We start from the raw sequence: 22,262 nt of genomic DNA on the forward strand, positions 1-22,262 counted from the left end.
AATTTGTTTTCTCGGAAATTGCAATGGTTATGATCAATTGGTAACAGGACTTCGTGTCGTCCAATTCGGTCTGTAATCATGCTGGTGATTAAACAAATCACACTCCTACGCGGTCGTCCGATTTAATGAATCACTCGTATGATTGCAAACCGAATTGGACTCCACTCAGTCCCATTACCATTATAATTCCCAGTATTTCAGTGCTTTTCTTTTAATGTTGCAATATCTTCCTCAATATCCAGTTCATTCCGTAGTCCGAAGTCCAAAGTCCACATTCCATAACCCAACCATATAGCAGAACAGTTGTTCACATTCAAGACTGTTGTTAACGGTTTCATTTCAATCAAAACCAGGACCCGGATGCTTTACATGTTTCAACGATGATATTGAAAAATATTTAATACTTCTTCTTAACAATACAGGGAGAAAAAATACGATACCGAATATTGCGTGCAACAAAAACAGAAAAACTCGTTTCCGATCACGACCACAATTCTTTATTTTATGTCTTCCTTTCTAGTTTGTCACGCAGCCGGTTTACTCGGGTGACTTAGTGTGCATAAAAGAGAAAATGGATTAAGAAATTAATGCAGATATAATTGGTATCATCATCATCATCATCATCATCATCATTATTATTATAATAATTATTATTATTATTACTGTCACACTCAATAGACTTCAGTGAATTGCGCAGCGTTCAATCAAACTGATTTGATTTTACGATATCAACTTCATCGGGGTAAAATTATAGTTGCCCTTTAGCTGATGAAAAAGGAAAGACCAATACGGACAACTATTATAGACTATTATTAGATGGCTCTGTGTCACAAGGACTGGGAACTTCAAATTTACGAATTTGATTGGCTGAAATCGACATTGACCGCGGTCTAGATTTTCTCATCTAGACCGGTATCTAGGCCGGTAATGTTTTGCGGTGAAAAAGTTGCAAACTATAATGCAAAAATAGTGAGTATTTTCTTTTACATGTACCAATGTTTTTTGGTATCAAGAAATGACCTATTGTTCCTAATCAAATTCCATATCACATCTGTGCGCAATACCCTATTGTTTGGAGCCGCGGCAAGGGAAATTTTGTTTGCACTGGAGAGTCTGCAGACGCAGATTACTTCTTTAACAGAGCGCTACACGAGGTCTACAGATGGTGCCTGGAGAACCGCCTAAAGGCCTGGCCAAACGCTGGCAACATCTAGCAACATTGTTACATGAAGTTGCGACATGTGTTGAACGGGGTGGCCAAACGCACGCAAATTTTTATAATTTTCAACGCAACATGTCAATGTTCATGTTCCCCAGATCCCTGGCGCGCAATAAATAGACCTAGCGCGCATGCCCTAGCGCATCAATGTTGTGTAAACGTGGCCAAACGAGTACAACATCATGCAACATCCAAAATGTTGCACGAAAAATTTGACCGTTTTCAAATTTGATCCAACATGTTGCAACATATCGCAACAGGGTGGCCAAACGTACGCAACATGTTGTGCCCAACAATGTTGCTAGATGTTGTGTTGAAATGATGCGAGCGTTTGGCCAGGCCTTTAATACAGTAACACCTCACCCGGCTAAGAGCAAAGTTATGTTAATTAGTACACAAGTCATTATAAGACCACTGCCTCCAGTACTTTTGGGTAAATCGATATTAAGCTATGTCACAAAATCTCGTCTTCAGGAAATGATCGTAGACGACAAGCTCACTTGGATACCACACATGCTAGAACTAAAGAAAAACTTTGTAAACAAAATAGACTTATTGAAACGCTCAAGCTTTTTGTCCAAAAATGTCCTTTTCAAGTTCTATTTTAGCGTAATGTTGCCTTCTGAGAAGAATGATATTATTTTATAAGGTTCGTGTATAAATTCAGATATTCTGTATTCAATTGAGAACTTCACTGTAGAGCAGCAAATATTGTCCATAACTTATCCAAAGATGCGGCATCTGGTGAAGTTCGCAACGTTGTGGGAAAGAATACGATCAGTTTAGATTACAAATTTCAAATATTTAAACTATTTTATAGAGCAAGTAACGTCTAATTAATAGCATATTCAAAAGACGGGAATGTAGCTATTCACTAAGAGATCAAGAAGCCATCACGACACCTAGATATAATACTAGATTACTTAGATTGTTAAAAGACTCACTGGTATATCAAGGTTCAGTGGTATGTAATTTTGTTAACCATCACGTAAAAATGTAGGTAATAATGACCTCACTGAAGAAACTTCGTAGACTACTCAGGAGAAATGATCACTTCAGGAGCTTTAGTTCACTGATTTATCGGGTTCGACAGTTAGGGACAGATTAACTGATTACACGTGTTTTTAAGTGGAGAAGTAAAAAAATTTATTTTTAATGTTTGATTGCATTAGTTTCTAACTTAGTTCGCGTTTTAAGAATTGTTATCTATGAAAATGTTCTTTAAAAATGTGTTTTAGTTATAATTATAGTTTTTAATTGGGCGAGTAATTATTTTGTTAAGTACACGACCCCACAAGCTTTTTAGCTTTAATTCTTATCGTGTATAAGTAAAGATTCTATTCTAATCTATTCTATTCTATTCTATTCTAATCTATTCTATTCTATTCTATTCTATACTGTTACTCATGTGTAACCTTGATCAAAGTGATTGCTTTTAATAGGTCTTAACGTTTCATAACCAGTCCCTCGATTAACTATGCTCAAACCAGACTACAAGCAAATTTTACTAAACAGAAACGAGCGGAATTCATAGACGTTTCCCTGAGACTTCAGCAGAAAAAGTGTGATTCATCCCGGCACGAAAGTCTTCCCTGGTTGAGTTTTGTCTTGGTTTCTGGTCACTTCGTAGCAACTATTTACATGCTCGCTCAATGAAACGTGTCAACACGGGATGATTGACCATGATCTTCTCCTCGTCCTCAGCACCGGGATAAAAAATCCGAGTAAATACTTTACAGAGTTTCATCCAACATTTTGAATTTTGAGTTTTCCTCGTGAATGAATGGATTGAGTTTTTATTTACGTGCTAAAGCTATTGTTTCATTAAGTTTATGGCAGTGCCAAAGAGCATGATGACAAAAAAGGTAAGGAGTACGAGCAAACTTTGGCATAATTAAGTTAAGCTCATCGCCACTAATCGCCGTTAACAAGCAAAATGTTAGTTAGTACAAACCAGTTACATTAAACGAATTAAATTGTTCTTGTTTGACATATACTAAACATCTCATTAACCGAGGTTAGTCAGTCTGTATGGGAGAACCTTGACCTAGGTCGTGTGCACAGACGTCACCCTCACTGCGTTCGGTCTGTACTCACGACCTCGGTCAAGATTCGCCCATACAGACCTCCTGCTCGCTTAATAAGAGCTAAGTAAAGTACTTGATTTGTAATTAGTATTGAGATGACTATAATACTTTTAAGGAGGCTCGAAAGGGTTTTTAGCTGCGCGCGTAACCTACACACGCCAAAAAAAAGTAGCGCGCACAACACACCGGAAGTGAAAATAAGGCGTGAAATCCCGCGACCGGGAAATAAAACCTGCGAAAAAAAAAATTGTCTTTATCTCGAAATTTTGCTCGGTGACCTATCTTGATTTTTTTGCATGCACGTATCATTCACGATGGCACTTCAAATAAAAAAGTTTCAGGGAAAGTTATGTAGTACAATTTTCTGTAAACTATAAAAAGCCCTTTTTCGGTGTATCTTAAATTCTACTAGATAACTTTTTGTCCAACTCTCTAAGAAGTTAAAGAATTTAGGGAGATTTCCAACAAAGAAATAAAAACGGTAGGTCACCCACTTAGTTTGTCAGATAATTTTCAAACGCTGAAATTTAGATAGCCTTTTTGTGGAGCCGGCGTGTTGCCATGGTAACCTATATGACGTCATCAGCGCCCTTAAAGTATTACCCAACAATAGAGTTGGAAAGCTATTTATAGTTTGCCTACACTATGAAATATCCTTCTTCGGTATCGTTCATGGTTTCACAAACACTATAGCAACGAAAAACCCTTTCGAGCCCCCTTAATAGCATTTTGAAATTAGATTGCGCTTTTCTAACATCATTTGTGTTCTTTTCAGAAAGAAAATAAAAGTGGTTTTCTTTTTCTTACCCCACCAGTCGTTGCAAGTTTTATATCGATAGCAGACGATTTGTAACCGTCACATTGATCGTTGGTGGTCCACACCAGAGCATAGTTGGAAATGACACGTTCGTCTTCTTGATGAATAAAGGAGATAAAAGGAAAGAATATTAAAAGAGAAGAGGAAAATGAACACAACATGTACAATTGCATGGATCACGAGGATTATAGGATGCTATAACCCAAAATGAAAAAAATATATATGGCCACTTTACGTCTTGTGGTGTAATAACCGAAATAACCCGTCTGCGTCGATATTTGTCCTGTGATTATTTCCCGTGTCAAAAAGAAACAAAGCCAAAATTAATTATACTGGATTTTTACGCGCGGTTTTTGCGTGACATGCAAATTAATGAGGGCGAGTTGTCAAATAAATTAACCCCACTCTGGCCTACTGATAATGTCCCCGGTCGAGACATTTTCTGAAAAATGAATATTTGAGGAGCGAAGCAAAAGGGAAGGGTTTATTTACTTAATAATATACACTGGGGTAGACAATGGTGTTTTCTGAGAGGGAAGGCATTATCCGTTGGTGAATTGGTAATATTAACAACTTGGTGTGGCCTTGATACCTGTAAAAGAGACTAACTGGGAATATCCAGTGCTGTAGGTTACGGGAAGAAGGGATGCTGTACCGGTGAAAGGGTTTTTCTCGGAGGTTTTTCTCTGGGTTCTCCGCATAGGAAAATATACAACGGAGCAAGGATGGCACAGCCGGTTAGTGCGCGGCCTTGGTGCAAGAGGTCCTGAGTTCGATTCCCGGATCTCGCATCCTTGTTTCGACTTCTTTCCTTTCCGTGTGGCTAAGTAGCTTTAAATACCCGTAAAACGGAGCACTGATGGAAAGGGGGGAGTAAAATGAGCGCACCGTCGACCTCAGGTTTGTCAGTTGAATTACTGTTACGAGTTGTCGACGTTAATTATGGTTACTTTGGTGTAAATAAGCTTTCTTCTTTTTCGTTTTCTTAAAGAAACATGTGTTCTTTAAATTCTTTTCACGGTTCAGGTTAGTTTTAAATTACTTACTTGTTTTGTTTGGTGGTCTCAGTAGAGACCCAGCAACAATTCAAGGCCATCCATTTTTCTTTGACTTTCCTTTTCATCAAAGGAAATTCAAGAACAACGAGAGATAAAACGGTTTTCGAGTAAGAGCCTTATCAGTGATTAATCTGCTTTATTACAGCCGTAATACCAAGGTCATGTTTGTTTGTTTTTTCGTTTTGTCATGGACACATAAAATGCAGGGCGACTTCACCAATGAAAGACAAATCTTCTTACCTGTCGGTGGACTCCATGACGCAGAGAGCTTTAGCTTAGGTCCCGACGCTTTGTTACTATCATACATAATGTTCCTTACGGTGATATCACTCACTGGTCCTGGCCTAGGAAGATCTGGAAAATTAAGACGCAACTTAAAAAACTTGACCACGGATTTTCTTGACTTGGCCGTTTCACTACAAGTCAGGAGCCAACGCCCATTGTTGCAGTAGGTGTACCACTCCAATACTTGGAATACATCACGGCATTTTCACGGACCCAGGTAAGAGTTCAGTTCATGTACTCATTAGGAACCTTAAGCGAAGACAACGTAAACTATATGGAGGACCACACCCAAGAATGATTTTTTCCATTATTGTAATGATTTCCACTTTAAAGGGAACCTCCACTAAAACAACAAAATAACTTTAAACCACAGAACATAATGTTTACAATTGGAATTGCTCAATCTTTTTCCAATGAAAACGTTTGTATTCGAGAAAAATAAATTCCAAAAACGCTTATTTTGGCTTTCAAATTTCATGTGCGCCGCCATCTTGAATAATTGTGACGTAACTTGGTTGCCCTATTGTTCTGATACAAAGAGCGATTGTTCTGGAACAATAGGGCAACCAAGTTACGTCACAATTATTCAAGATGGCGGCGCCCGGGAAATTTGAAAACCAAAATAAGCGTTTTTGGAATTTATTTGTCTCAAATACAAACGTTTTCATTGGAAAAAGATTGAGCAATTCCAATTGTAAACATTATGTTCTGTGGTTTAAAGTTATTTTGTTGTTTTAGTGGAGGTTCCCTTTAATGATCTTTCTCAGGAGCCCATCACCTGGAGCGTGCAACTTACCTATTTTCGTGCAACGGCGTTTTCACAAGTAAGGTTATTTTTAGATACGCCTTTCCCGCGAATTAGTTTTCAAAAGCCAATCAGAAGCGGTGCATAATTAATAATAAACTGTTATTAATTATGCACCGCTTCTGATTGGCTTTTGAAAACTAATTCGCGGGAAAGGCGTATCTAAAAATAACCTTACTTGTGAAAACGCCGTTTCACAGACGCTGTATGGAAGTTGCACGCTCCGGGTGATGAGCTCCTGTCTTTCTATAATTCTTCCATAAAATATGTTCCAAATATCCGGGGATCACAATAGCATAGATAGCGTTGATGGTAAGCAGGAAAAATGAAAACGTATCATCGTGTGTTCGCGTCCAGTGGCATGGTCAAGATTTTCACTTGCACCACAAGCATAAGCGCAGGTCAAGACGTATACGCAAGCTATAATTGACATTTTCTCGTTTGGTGTCTTTTCTCCAAACAAAAACACAAGCAAACGTCACTGTTAAGCAGAAGCGGATGCAAAGAAAGCCTGGAAAAAATCCAAGGCTTGAATGGCACACGAACTGCGCTGCGCTGCTCTAGCTACCAACTGAGCTATCAAACCAACTAGGAGATGACCACTTGCGAGTTCGAATTCTATTCCGCAAGAGGTGAACGAGGTGATTCCTTAGTTTTGCATTGCGCAACCCTACCGCGCACAATTTCTTGCATCACTGGCGCATGCTTTGTTAAAATGGAGGATTTTTATGGACGCCAAGCTTTATCCTTTCAAGGAATGGCTATTTTCTCCTCAACGAGTACAGTGACTCCCATTTTTATTTCATATTTTTTGCGGAGAACGGTATCTTCATGGATCAATAAAAAAAATCAGCAGAAATCTATGGTCAGTTTTGTTTTAGAAATTTCATAAAATTGTACCGAAAGAGCCATTACGAATGCCACAGCCCACACACAAGTTAAATCTATTTTGGAGTTTTAAGCATTCACAAAGGCATTCAAATACATTCTTGAGGTACGAACGTAAATTAACCATAGAATGTCACCAGGCTCCGCGTTATATCTGGGATAGTATCAGGGACTACATTTAATCAAATCGAGCTAAATTGTCCAAAATTGGGGATGGGCGGCAACTGTCAAGGTGGCTAAAATAGCTGTATTCGTCAGCGTCGCACCATGGAAACGAGCACAGTGACCCCCCCTCCCCCCCCCCCCCCCACCTTTTTTTTTAAATTAGATTATTAGATTTTTATTATCTCCTTGACATGATACAACAGTGTGCGAAGTTTTATCGGAAATCGTAGTTAGCGTAAGCTCCTTGTGCGTGAATTTAGCCGATAGACATGGTCATAACTAACGATGACAGTATAATCACAAATAACCGTAAAACGCCGGTGCATTGAATCGTTAATCAGCAACTTTTGCGTTGACAAAAGACACTATATAATGAGCGCTACTGTGTTGCGTATATTGCTTGCGCTGGTGCCTCCATTGCTTTTGAAAACTAGCCTTGAAAAAGTTTAAATTTGGACATTTCATATCCATCTTGCCGACCATGAAGAGGAAGAGCCATCGTCACTGCTAGTTGAACCTGTCAACTTTCGACGTTCTAGTTTGTCGACGACCTATTTGCGTAATGTCACTATTATTGGCAATTCCCGACCGCATGGTATGGTAGAACGCGATCTCGCTAATGAACAACCATTTTAGCTGCGTGAAAGACCACCAAAGTTTTTGAACCTGCGCGTGCAAGATCTTAAGATTGGTCAATCCTGCGCTCCTCGTTGTTAGGAACAGTAAAAAGTTCAGTACAAAATACAGTAAACAGCCTTTCACAATACGGGTTATACCAGTCTTGGGGCAGTTACAAGGACAATAATTTACCTGTCCCTATGGTAGGGTCTCCATAACTGACAGATGAGTTTGCAGTAACAACTAGTATTTGGAAGTCATAAGATATGCCATTGAACTTATAGCGACCTGGCAGTCCAACATTTGGAACGTCAACACAGAGTTCTTTGATCTTCAGGCTACCACGGGGAACTGTAAATACCTACATGGAGAAATAAAGATTAAGGTCACACCTGTCGATTGCAAAAAAATTATGTAAAAAGATAGAGATATTGGTAGATACATATGTAGAATAGCGGAGCGCTTTTCGCGGGAAACATCAAATAATTGTCTTCGCTCGCACCTCAAACAGCACTTCTTGTGGCATTAAATGAAGACCCATAAGCCACATGAATATCCGAGGTCTGGCGCTAGCAATAGGAAAAAGAGAACATAGCGGAAGGATCACAGAAACATATGACACCTTTGACGAAGCGTATCGGCGAATAAATTATCATAACATCTGAAGAAAAATCATGTGAATTCAAGAGGTGCTAAATCAGGCTCTTTCAGTACACTGCCAGTTAAGGAGAACAAACACACTTGTAGCGAAAAAGAAATAAGACCATGACATGTGGATGACGTAGAATGAACATGAGGCCACTAAAATATGCCGTTATATCTTCTATTTACAGAAACTAGCCAATGATAACAAACGTTACAATTTGTGGATACGAGGAAAAATTGTTCAATGCTTTGACCAAGAAAGAGCAGGTCATGCGTTTTGACCGCAACGGTAATACACATGATCTGACCAGACCCCTTTCCGATTCAAAACATATTCAGCAATGGGAAACAGGATTGCAATTTCACGTATCGCATAAGTTAAATGTAGGTACGAAATTATCCTGTTAAAATTCGTGTATGTTAGGACTGAGAAGATCCCTATAATATTTATACACTTATATTTAAATCTATGAGGTTGTTTTTTGTATAGTGTTGCCTATGGCTTGCAACTGTAATGCAAGAGCTGTTAGGTAATTATCTGATCTGGAATTAATGCTGCTTGAGGAAGTATGAATTGTAGAACCAGAGCGATTAAACGGGGCTGTGGGCTTTATGTCCTATGCAAGAGCATTACTAAATGTCTGTTAGGCGTAGACACTAACACCTCGTTGCATGTTGTGTTTACAACTAAAAGTAAAAAAGTTCGTATTTTCTGAGAACGAAACTTGAATAAATTTGGAATAGATTTGGAATCGCGTGCATGTGCTCCGTAGAGAAACTTCATAAAAGAAATTAAATGGTTCCTCAGCCTGGAACGACTAGGGATACAAGTTTTCTTTTTTTTGCTGGAAGCATATTAAAGTGCCCGTATCCTCAAAACATTTTATTCTGGAAAAGTCAAATTTCAACCTCGAAAACAAGGCTGCATCCACGACTTGCATAAAATTGACAAAATGGTCCTTATTGGAGTTGAGCCTGCAGGAACATTTTCTTTTGTTTAAAACTACATGGAAAAGAGGCTTAAGGGTCACTTCAATGCAAAATGACCCCTTAGCCTCGTTCATGTGGCAAAACCGTTGATCCCACGACCGAGATGGTGAGAGGCATGATTATATCCCTGAGATCAGTTCATAAGCCTTCTTCTTGCATTCCGGTTTTGAAAGAAGTTTTGCAATGTACTAAGAGGTTTGTAACGTCAGCTCAAGAATATAGGCCGATAGCTCACACTAACTCGACCTCTACTTCTTTCTATTTTACGGCAAACTTAAGTTAGAATTTTGAACTGGAAACGGCAAAATCTTTTTGCAATCGGTAAAAATATTTATTTCAGCAAAAAATATTTGAGATTAGGTGCACTCTAAGTTTGCTACAGTTCACGTAGATGCAAAAAAAAAAAGTGCAACTGCGAGCCGGGGGCATACATACATGGTCAAAGATATAACGCCTTATTTGCCAATCCCCAGTGTAGCGCATTCTAATAAGGTACACAGGTGTCCCAGTGGTATTCTTTACCGGTTCCCACTTCAACTGGATATTGGTTAGAGTCTTTTTTGCCACTCTTGGTGCTTCGGCTTTTGGTTCCTTGGGGCCATTTCTTTTTGTGACTGACGCGAACGCTTTTAAATGCGTTAAAAATGTGCAGCTAGCTCTGCAGCTATTTGATGCATTCTAAAAGCAAGAGAAACAAAGGAAGACGAATAATAAATTCGCTATTCAAGCAAATTAGCTATTCAACCCCTTTGGCTAAAAACAAGGGTGATGTACGTAGCAGCTTTCGTAACATATGTAATTGTTCGCTACCAAAAACAAAAGACTAGACAATAGACCTTTTTGCAGATACAGCAGCCATTTGATTTCTATTGTTTCAAATAGCTTTTATGGGATGCCCAGGGGACAAATGCATATTGATTTGCCTTGAGCTTTCCATAATGTCTCTCGAAACAATAAAAATCAAAATGGCCCCCGTATCTGCAAAAAGGTCTATTGCAACAATGACTTAGACAACAGAAGCTCACAATACCAAACAATAGTGAGCAGCAGGTCATCCAGGTGATCTGGTGACGTAATTCGGAGGACTGGGGAGAACAATTTTAACGCCGCATCCCAAAACCGCGCGCGGCCTTATTTTTTAATTCAACATGGCAGAGGCGAGGTTAGATCTCGTTGGTTCTACTTGAATGTTCATTCAGTAACAGGAAATGTGGAAGGCACGGAATGATCTGTTGAGTTTTGGCGATGGGAATACTGCAGGGCGTTTGCAAACAACATCTAAGGCCGCGCGCGGTTGTGAGATACGGCATTAAAATTTTTCTTCCCAGTCCTGCAAATTACGTCACCAGATCACCTGGATGAGAGCTGCTACGCTACTAAAAACAAGCGCGCTCACTCCCACTAGGTACAACCAAACACGAAGACCTCCTTTTCGACTTATGTCCTGATTTGGGTATCCTGTAATCGCACCAAAGCAGGCCCTCCCCGCAGTTAAGGCTACGTATTTCCAAGGTTTCACTACGTATTTTTTAGGCTTGCAAAGGATTCCTGAAAACATTAAAGGCTTAAACGAGATTCGAAGCCACGACCGTGCGATTGCTCTGCTGTCACACTTGCCCTACTAATTATATTGAGCTATCAGACCAGTTGTACATGTGTTGGTCAATTGCAAGTTCAGGTTATATCCCGAAAGAGTGTGTGGATTCTATAACGTCCCACAGAAGTACTATGAGAACATCATGAATAAATAAGCTTAGGCCCGTTTTAAACGTTGCACATGTGCCGAATCTAATGCAAACGAGTGAAAACAATACATTTTTCTCATTTGCATTAGATTCGGCACATGTGAAATGCGACGTTTAAAACGGACCTTAATGAACAAAAACAATGGCACTGCACGCTCTGCACTTGCGTTTTACATTTGGTACATTTCTAAAGCGTTGTCGTCCTGACAACCACGCGAAACGACCAAATTTGAGGGAGGTTGACTAGCAGTAGAGTTATTTTCATAGAGTTATGTCGTAGAGTTAGAGTTAAGTTTCCAAAATCCTGAATTCAAGATTTTGGAAGGCCTAAATCCTGAATTTAGAAATACAAAAAGTATCCTAAACATGCATAAAAGCTAACCTTAGGCCTAATTAGGCCTAAACAAAAGTTTAGCCTTTATGAATGTTGGCTTCCAAAATCTTGAATTCAGGATTTTGGAAACATAACTCTAACTCTACGAAATAACTCTATGAAAATAACTCTAAGAATAGCTGTCCCCAATTTGAGGTTTTAGAGACACAGATAACAATGTTTGCAATGTAGAATTGCTGGCGGACGAGCAAAGGGAGCTAATGAGCGATCTTTTGTTTTCGTCCACCAACATGGCGGCAATTGTAATGACGTAATGTGAAAACCACCCGTATGGAGGACACGAGCACATTCACAACGTTCTCACGAAAATTTTTATTCCTGGAATGTTGATACACAATTGAACTACATTTTTATGCATTTTTTGGTTGAACAGCATAAACGCAGATCAGGTAAAACAATTCAGAACAAGAATACTTACCGAGAAGATCAAGATTTGAAGAAACCATTTTTCATTTTTCTTCTCTTTGACTTGTTCAGAGGAAAATAGTACTTCGCCAATCATTACCGAATCAACCAATCAGAACGAGAGGAAAGAATTATTTACTTGTGTTGACATAATTTAATCACAAATACTAAACAAATCAACGAAGTAATATATTTCCCACCTATACCGAACAACTTAGCGACGATTGGGTGACACGGACAAAGAGACATCCATTCCTTGCGTACCATCTCATTTTGGAAATAAACTCCTTTTTACCAGTATTGGCCCATTTCAGTTAACTGATTATAGGTGCGACTTACACAGCTTCGAATGCACGAGGTTTCGTTGTCAAAGGTCTTGTCGCATGGATTCAGACACTGAAAAATAAGACATCTTTACATTAGTATCCTTTGAGATTTTCACAATGACTAGCTAAGGCCAATGGATTGGTTTCCAAGAGCAACAGTGACGTCCAACTACCCACTTGAGATGGGCCGCTGAAAGACGGATGTGCTCACGAGAACCAGAAGAGAATTTGACAACTTTCGTAAACGGAAAGGCCATCGCACGGCGTCGTCTACTCTAGTGAATTGAGTTGACTACGCTAGGTTTTGTTTAAGAATATTAACAATATTATAAATTCATGCCCCCACAAAAAGAAGACGTAGAAAGGGTCAAAAAAGGAAAAAAACAATGGTGTGACACGTTCTTGTCGCCTGCAAAACAAAGCCATTTCGTTGGACGAATGTTAGGGACTTTCACTGCAAAAATAGTTTCGTTTTATACAAGCGCAGTGTGGAACATTTACTTTCCTAGTTGTAGTAGGCTGTAAGCCATTGCTATAAAGTAAAGGGCCTCAAAAGGTATGACGCTTAGACAGAATTCAAGCTCGTTTCCTCTGAGGTATTGGGCGTGTGCACTGGTTTATGAAATGTCCTCATCCGGGCTGGCACAACTCACTAACCCCCAATGAAGTACGTTTTGAGGGTTCTTGAGATTAAACAGTGCAATTGAGTTAAATATTTAACTCTTGGGACTGAACCATCCTTTACTGGAAATAATATACATTCTTTTCATACGAAGAATACCCGAGATAAACTCTGTTATAAGGTTGTAAAATATCATCAGTGGAAAATATAAATTAATGTTCCCCTTTTGTAAACTACTGTAGTTAACACCGCTGAAGAAAAATACAACAGACGCCTTTATACTGGGTAACCTCGGCCTGAAGGGAAAGAATTTGTCATTGTTTATCATACTGTGCCTTACTCATAGTCAGTATGACATCAAAAAGTGTTGTTGTTGCCTTCTAATATGTGTTTATTAATTGGAAACTGGACTGTTGTGCAAAACAGTATTGATCAATGATCAGGCTATGCAAGAAACTTGATTTCTAAGAATAACTACAGCACAGGAAATAGAAAATGCAGAAGTTCAGCATAACATGCTCCCTTTCTTGTTGAATGAATGAACGAATGAATGAATGAATGGATGAATGAATAACTATATTTCAACTGATGAAACTAATCAGCAAACTAATAGATTACTAGTAATCAGCAGGTTCTCACTTCGTGGCATGCAGAGGTTTCACACACGTTCTCTGAAACGTTGTTTTGGCCTCCGTACTGAAAAACAAGAAGGAAACAAACAAAATTAAAGTTAGTTAATAATAATAATAATGATAATAATAATAATAATAATAATAATAATAATAATAATAATAATAACAATAACAATATCACCAATGACCATAACAACAACAATAAATTATTATTATCATTCGATGTATTTTGTCCTTCCTTTTCATTGGCCGAGAGCCCACCACGTGACCTGCAAATAACTGCCTACAAATAAGTGTTTTGATGCAAATAATATTCTGCTTATGCGCAGTTGACATCATGCTCTTGTGACAAAATTGCCCGATTCCCCGAGCTGTCAGAGAATGATTCGACATCTTTAGTTGATCGAAAGAACAGTGAGAATACTAAGAAAGGAACAAGAGTTGCACCCAACGTATTTCGAGAGTATCTCAAGGAAAGACAGGTAGACCAAGAGACACTCGTGTCATCGACGCGAAGGACAAGTTGGCGAATGCATATGTACTGAGGAGATTTTATGCCGAAGCCATAAAAAAGCATGGCGAGCTTTACACCACTGTGAAAGCTTCACTTGTCGGGATACGCTTTGAAAATTGTGAAATTCTTCAGCTTTGTTGATGCCTAGTTTTATTGAACGTTTGATTGGTACCATTACTCGACTCCACAAGGCAGCGCGCGCTTACGGCTTCTCGGAAACAAAAACAAAAAACAAACTCGGTGATCGAATGATAAAACAATTATTGACCTCGGTTATCGCAAAATATCGTGATTTGTCAGTGTCTCGCAGATCAACTGTTTGCCTCAGCCTTCGGCTTCGGCAAATAATTAATCTGCTCGCCACTGACAAATCACGATATTTTGCTCAACCTCGTCCAATAATTGTTAACTATTATTATTATTATTATTATTATTATTATTATTATTATTATTATTATTATTATTATTGTCATTTTTTTTTGTCAAGCGACTTTCAAAAACTGGCACTGGCCGGATATGTGCCGTTAAGGAAACACTCGTCATATTTTCCAATTTACACTACCACTGAAAAATTTCTAGGAAAACGCGTCATGCAAGGAAAACTTGCCGGTGTAAATGTGGGTAAAATTTATTTTTTTATAGATTATTGGATCCAACGTCATTTGCAAAAAAAAGACTAGCCGATACGTCGCAAGGTTTTTTTTTTTTAAGTTCGCTAACTTTCTCTGCAAATTAAGACCTTTTTGTTCTAGACCAAGTGTGAACAAATACACAAATACAACGCGAATTCGATTTATTAGATTCTCAATTTAATTTACCATATATACATTTACTCAGTTTGAGTTTTACTTTTTTTGCTTGCTCATTATGACTGAGATTTACTAATTAGGTATCATTTGTTCTCCTTACAGATGCAGATACATCTGTGCACTCTGTAATGCAAACACCCTTGAATCAGGAAAAATATATTGAAAACGAATCTTGAACATTCATGAATCCGGAAACATCTGACTTTGTGCAAACGTAAAATCGTGCAGATATGTTGGCCCTATTCTAGCTTTTTGAAAAAATCAAAATATAGTTAAATTCGAAGTTTGTTACCATGACGAAGTATATGTATACCAAACATAAACTTCATCATGTGCTCAAGAAAACCAGACAATTGCAAAAGCGTTGTCTTTGCAAGCTTAACAATGCGGTGCTAAAAATGGCAATTCTACGTCAGCTTTTTGTTCCAACACTAAAGTGATTTATTTTCAAAGGCCCCTTTGACGTCATTAGCTAAGAAAAGATGTTTTTCCTCTTCTTAAAACCACAAAAAGAAACAATGGAAAACGTATATTTTAGAGCAGACCGAAATGGGGCCGGGTTAGTTTGAGATCTTTTCGTATTGCGTGTTTTCTGTCTTAGTTTCGCGTGACTCACAGTACGAGATATACTAGAATGATACGCTTTCGCTAAGAGACCAAAGAACAAACAGGAACAACTTTTTTTGTTTGGGAATCTTTCTTTTGAAATCTGTCTGCTAATGACGCTCATGCAGATCAAAACCGCAAAGTAATTTTCATTGTATATTACATTCTTCATAATGATCAGGCACATCACTGCCTTGCATTTTTTTGGTCACAAATATATCAATGACGAATAGAAACTAACTTCCGGACCGGAAATGCTTGTTTTGCTGTCACCAGTTTCGTTTAATTATCGTCATGCCTGCTTTCGACAGCCTCTTGAATAAGACTTAGCTTTGTTTATTTCATGGTTGCTCTTTAGTTTGATGCTACATTTTGGAAATTAAACCTCTTTTAATAATGATTCCCTTGCACAGGGCGAAGAGTAGAAAAGAGATCAACACGCTTTCAATACTAAAAGGAAATATGCAAAATTAAACCACAAATGAACTCCTTAGAAATTACAGCAATCATTGGCTATAATTTGGAAGAATAAACTAGAAATTATTTTCAGCGAAAAAAAGTTAGGAGAAAATATAGCTCATGACTTAAAGAATGAAAAAAGACAGTTAGATCGGCCCCCGATAACCAATGCAAACAAGTGTTTTGCTTGTTATTAACGAAACAACTATGGCGAAAAAGGAGAAGTGGACACATTATTGTATGTGTCGACAACTCTCGAACCTCGTTGAAATAGCATCAACTTGTCTTGCGAATCATGTATAGGGGGTAGAGCCGATTGAAGAGACTTGTCGATTCCTTGTTACAATTTGTGAAGTAGCAGATCATTTAAGATCATGTAAACTACATTGTAGCTTTTATGTCCACGCAATTTGCGTGAATATCAGTAAATGAATGAAAAGTACAATATTAAAATAAATAACGAGTTTAAAGAACTAATCCCAAGTAAACTGAAATTTGCAATCCAATTAAAAGTTGTACAACACGCACTGACAACATTATTTGCAAAAATAAATGTCTCCACAAATGTGTAAATGCTGGAACCAAACGTTGGTCATGATTTTCATTTAATAAATAGCCAGTCTGTTTCACGATTATTAATCTTTTCGTGCAGAAGTTAAAAAGAGTCGAGGGTATGCAGTCTTATCAAAATATTAGCTTGTTCCCTAGCTTTTTACTCTCTTTTTTTTTTAAACAGAAATCATGGTTATCTTACCAGAGTTAAACAGTTCGCAGTGCAACGTGCATCTGTGACTGCTCTTTTTAACCGATCAGAGTACGAGGACTGTGAATCCACCTTCACCCAGCAAAGAGCCAAGCAAACAGCCAACTGACAGCAATAGACGAGGCAAAATTCGATGTTCCTTTTGGCCATAGTCGAGTTTATTCCATCTTCGATGTCAAACAGACTACGCCGAATCAGGCAACAAGCGATTGTTACAAAGGGAAGCGTGGACTTTGATTGGCTCAATAGTACTGTTTACGCTTCAAGAGGCTATCACGGAGAGACGATTGAAACGTGTCGCTTGATCAATTATGTGCTCTGTGCACCATGGAATAATAACGTAGGTCAATGTTGCAAGCGATAAAGACGTACTTTTTGGCTTCCCCGTTTTTCACGTTTCTGCGTGCCGGCTCTTGGAAGTAAACAAAGAGGCGCAGCCGGAAACTTAGAAAAACCCATCACAGACTACAAACCGCAGATTACAGCCGTGCAATATATATCTCCGTGAAATTGCCCGACAGCGCAAATTTTATCGATTCTCGCAATATTTTGTTCTGGTAAAGTGAAAATGTGATTAAAATTTCAATCCCCGAGACCAGGTGTTTTTTGCTTGATGATATTATAAACTTCCAAAAAACCTTCCAACTTACATGACAAGAAAAATGAAGCAATATCGAACATTCAAATTGACTGGCCTCTCTCCCGGAGAGCTATTCAATAAAATTTATGAACTATTCAGTTTGGCCGCCGGAAACACCCATTCTGAAGCGTTCGCAAGCACAATCGGTTGATATTCGTTAACTAATTTGATGAATCCAAATTGAGGTACTCAATCATAAAAAGCCCTTTCAGATCTGACAGTATGATAATGAACGCTTTCGCCTCGATTACACGAGCGACAACCATAAGGAAAACAAATTACACGTGGTAAGCCAAAAAGTCTTTGTTAAAGGACCAATTTTAAGATCAACCCGGTGTTCAAGCAATGAGGACTGTGGAGTTATTTCAACGACAATAAATTCTTTCTGAGATATTTGCCGTTATTTTTTCAGTAAATAAAAAGTTAACCCGTATGTTAACCACAAATTGAAGGGAAATGCACGTATCTCAATTAGCCAATGTCAAAAATAGCATAATACGCTTTGTTTGTCCCTCCAAAATTTCGCATAAGCATTGCTTTTATTTCTCTTGGCACATACAATGGTCTCAAGAGGAATTGGAAACAATGCTTAACTGCAACATTTTGGAGGGACAAACAAAGAGGTATTGGTATTTTTGATATTGGCTAATTTTCCTCGATACATTAGCCATAATTTCTATCATTTTCCTTTTTTTGTTCGCCGTTTTTATGTTAGTGAGCGGCTTTGTTGATGAAACCTTTTATTCCGTAAAATTCTTAACACAACAAACGTTTCTTTGGTAGCGAAATTTCCAGGTTTATGCAAAAAAATTCAGGAAATCCGTTCATGGCCTGTAAAAAAATCACCTGAATGAATAGACTCTTTCTTTCCGCGGTTACCCATGACATCAACAGACTTAAGATTGCAATTAACAACGAGGAAAACCACTCATGTGATAGATCAATTGATCTGCCATCTCACAAAACCTACGTTTCAATTATTTACGTATATACGAACCCTTGAGAGGAGAGCTCTTTATAATGCCTACATGCCAACTAAACTAGACAACGATTCGGAGCGAAATAGTTGCAGATCGATGCGAGGCCGAAAATAGTGTCGGCTCAGTTCTCTTCGCATTTCAAGAGGCCTTTGCTGGTGCAGCCAACGATAATTTTCGGTGAAATATGTGTTCGGGAGAGTCAAACTGCTCTAAGAATTTCGGTTCTATGTTGCCCGGCAAACAGCTATAGATTTATTCACTAAAACATCACCTAAAAGATTCGCAACCAAGGAAAAGTAGTACCGTTCGTTTTCGGAAGCCGGGATATTTGTAAAATTTTTTGCACTTAATTTAAAAGGTCACCTAGCAGTTTCGGATGAGGAAATGGTTTGCAGGGAAGTTCTTAGAAGGTAACTTTCCGCTAGCAATTTCTGAAATGAAGACATCATTCCCTAAAATTTTCGAACACTTCAACTTTCAGTTAAGATGTCCGAGCAGATCAAATTCTAACTAGGTGATAAAAACATGTCTCTCAAAGGCTTTTGGCTTAATTTGCTCCTTGGGTGCTCTTGTTAAGTGTTGAACTACACAAACCACTCATTCAACTGTAAAAACTATTAGCTTGCAGCATTTGACAGCTTAGTAGACGAAACTGAGAGCTTACACAACGGTTTACAGCATCCTCATGACGCCCGAAAAATTAACACCGAGGCCATCTGAAGACATAACTACTATTCCTTACTTTAATCGCAGACTACAAGTCCGTGTTGTTGAGAGAGTTAAGAATCTCAGACTTCTTATTAATCTGAATAACATAAACGAACATTGTAAGACGTACATACAGAGTTCTTGAATAGAGCACATCTCTCATTGCAAAATGGATTGAAAAGTAACGACAGATCCGTGTTGAGCGAAATCAATGAGTACAATTCAGACTTCCGCCAGACAATTTGCTGATGTCCGCTGACAAAGAAATCCGCACAAAATGGCCCGGTGGGGGGGGGGGGGGGGGGGGGATCTCATATAAAAATGACGGGGGTGCTCGTGGGAAATTTTGAAAAAACCCCAAGATCCTGTCCGTGGGCGTGGGCGTGTCATGAAATTTTCATCACCCCCGAAAGAAGTAACAAATTATGGGTTTTAATTAGACAAAATTTAAAAATTAGTTAAGTGTGAAATGTCTCCTGACATAAGTTTTCGGCTCTATACCCTAAAAGGTACCGCTAAACAATAAACAATAACCTTTATTTAAAGAGAGTAACACTAATTACTACAAAAGTATTCTCCCTAGTGGCCCTCTAAAAACAAAAATATTTAATAAAAATTACAACAATTAAGATGAAAGCCTATAGATGAGTAAAACGGAGAATCTATTTACTACGATATTTACAATGATGTTAAAAAAATTAAAAATCAGAATATCTTTTTAACTTTAAATTATCCACCGTATAGATTGAGGCAGCTAAAACTCCCGCTGTGGACCTTTTGAGGCTGAACACCCTAAGAGGTACCAAAACCGCTCTCTTAACCCCTAAAAGGTACGACGAACAACACCGTCCTTCTTATATGGGAGCCCCCCCCCCCCCCCCCCCCTTGGAAATTGACCAGTTTTTCCGCAAAAGATGCCTTGCTGATCTACAATATAACAACTCTATATAATGTATTATTATCTTAAGTTGACAAGTTTTCCTTGGTAGTGTAAATGGAAAATATGACAAGTTTTCCTTGGTAGTGTAAATGGAAAATATGACAAGTTTTCCTTGACAAGTGCACTTGACACTAGCAAATATCGTCCTGGACATGTTTTTCCTTTGACAGGTGTCCTTATTCAAAAACTAACATGCTAGTCAAGGAAGAACTTGTTATATTTTTTCCATTTGCACACTGCCAAGGAAAACTTGTGAAGGAAAACTTGCTAGTGTAAATGGGGCTTTAGTGTATTGTCCTGCGCTCTTTCTTACACTTTTCGCCGTTTTGCATCACCACTTCTCAGCCTGTTTCAGTTTCTCATGCTCGTCCTTGCTCTTTTTTTCCGCTGCACATCACTATAATGTCGTCTTTTTATTTGGGCTCTCTCCTATCGGTTGTTTGTAACTGATAATTCGCAAGCTACCGGTCGCTCTATTTCACGTCCAGCACCGCTTATTTGTCGTCTTCTTACAGTTTTTTTTTTTTTGTTTCATTCTCTTTTTTACCTTGTTGTACGCCCTAAAAAAGTGCATATCTTATATTTTGGGTTGTCTTCGAAATCGCTGTTTCATTAATTTACTATTGGAGTATGTTGGCCATCTTCCCGCCAAAAACACGCGAGCTCCAGCCTATGCAAGCTTCCGCCAAAAACCCGGGTTCCAGAAGTGCGACAGTTGTATCATGGCTCACAAGAAAAGTTGAAAACCAAAACCAAAATGGGTTACCGCATTTTCTTAACAAAAAAAATATTTATTCTGAAAAGAAAAACTCCTCTAAAAGTTGATTTCCTCATAGTAGGCTCTACTGGAGCACCTTTCCTTAATCAAGGAGGCTGGAACAAGTTTCACCACTTCTAAGAGACGTTGATTTATTAGAAGGGCTATAACTGCTATACTGTATCATGTAAAGGCAATGTTATGGTACCATATGAAACGCCAACTATTGCTTAACAAAATGCGTCCACTATTGTAACGTAATAGGTTACCATGGCAACATGAAAGCCCTCTAAAAACACCCTATATTTCGTATTTACTTGCTTATATCTCAAAAATGAACATAGTAACCCCTATTTTTATTTTCTATTGTACAATAGTAATTAGCAATAGAAGATAGAACTATCGGCAAAGTTTTAAAAATTTCATGGGAGCCAATTGAGGGCTACCTTAAATTTTTTGAAATTCAAGGTAGCTCTAAATTGGTAACCAAATAAAGAGTTATCTGTTGTCAGCCCAATGTAAGGCCATATGAAACTTGGACCCCAAGTAACTTATACGGAACGCCTTGAATGAAAGTGCCTCTGGGCCTCCGGATCCTACTGCAATGCATGGGCTGCAAACTGCAACTACTGTATCTCAAGAAATCAACAGACAACTCTCTACACTATGCCGGATTAAGGACGGTGCCTACTAATTCAAAGGTATTTTTTCCCGGTTTACTGACTATGCGGGAAAAGCAAAACTATGCGGAGAAAGCAGAACTTAACAAGTGTTATTGAAATCCAAAAAGAAAATTGGGGGTAACCACGCATTTTTCGAAGATAATTAATCAACAATATTTGTGAAAAGCTTTAAAATACAAAGCAATGTATGGCGTTCTTTTTCAAATTCAAGCTTAATTGTCTCTGAAGAATGCGTGGTTACCCCCAATTTTCTTTTTGGATACCAAGAGCACTTGCTAAGTTCTGCTTTCTCCGCATAGTTTTGAGCCGCGCAAAAATATCCCTGTATTTATAAGCACCGCCGATAGGAAATCCGAGTCTCTCGAGATGCGCAGAACGTATGCGCAATTACAATAGTAGGCACTGTCCTTAAGACGCATATCAGTTATTTGCTAAGGTATAGGACTACACTTCATTAGTAGCAATAAACAGTTTAACATTGATAGAGAGATGTTCGGAACTATTTCAAAAACAGTTAGATCATCGAAAAAATTAGCTCTTGGAGCCCGTAATGAAACTATAGGTCGTTGACCATGACTGCAAATAATGTTGGTCCAAGTTTATGGTACCTTGCGGGATTCCCCCATTTAGATACTTCTTGAAAGTGGTTCGCGGTTCAATATACGTGAATTGGGACCCACCCTCTAGGAAGATGGCTATCTA

General features: G+C 38.4%; 1 protein-coding gene across 2 annotated transcripts in view; it reads right to left on the bottom strand.

The window, feature by feature from the left end:
* LOC137980028 (uncharacterized) overlaps nucleotides 1-17,249 on the bottom strand; it is a 44,258-nt gene extending 27,009 nt beyond the window's left edge. The window contains exons 1-7 of one of the 2 annotated variants that reach the window (XM_068827351.1): nucleotides 16,844-17,249; nucleotides 13,709-13,765; nucleotides 12,461-12,517; nucleotides 10,013-10,255; nucleotides 8,135-8,303; nucleotides 5,422-5,535; nucleotides 4,114-4,217 (exon numbers count right to left, since the gene is read on the bottom strand). In XM_068827351.1, the coding sequence (XP_068683452.1) occupies nucleotides 4,114-4,217; nucleotides 5,422-5,535; nucleotides 8,135-8,303; nucleotides 10,013-10,255; nucleotides 12,461-12,517; nucleotides 13,709-13,765; nucleotides 16,844-17,002 (903 nt within the window). In that variant the 5' untranslated portion in view covers nucleotides 17,003-17,249. Of the gene's footprint in view, nucleotides 1-4,113; nucleotides 4,221-5,421; nucleotides 5,536-8,134; nucleotides 8,304-10,012; nucleotides 10,256-12,460; nucleotides 12,518-13,708; nucleotides 13,766-16,843 lie in introns of both variants that reach the window. The other variant, XM_068827350.1, reaches the window with a different exon arrangement.
* Between the last annotated feature and the right edge of the window lie 5,013 nt (nucleotides 17,250-22,262).

The sequence above is a fragment of the Montipora foliosa genome, chromosome 12 (genome assembly GCF_036669935.1).
Source record: "Montipora foliosa isolate CH-2021 chromosome 12, ASM3666993v2, whole genome shotgun sequence".
Classification (NCBI taxonomy): Eukaryota; Metazoa; Cnidaria; class Anthozoa; order Scleractinia; family Acroporidae; genus Montipora; species Montipora foliosa.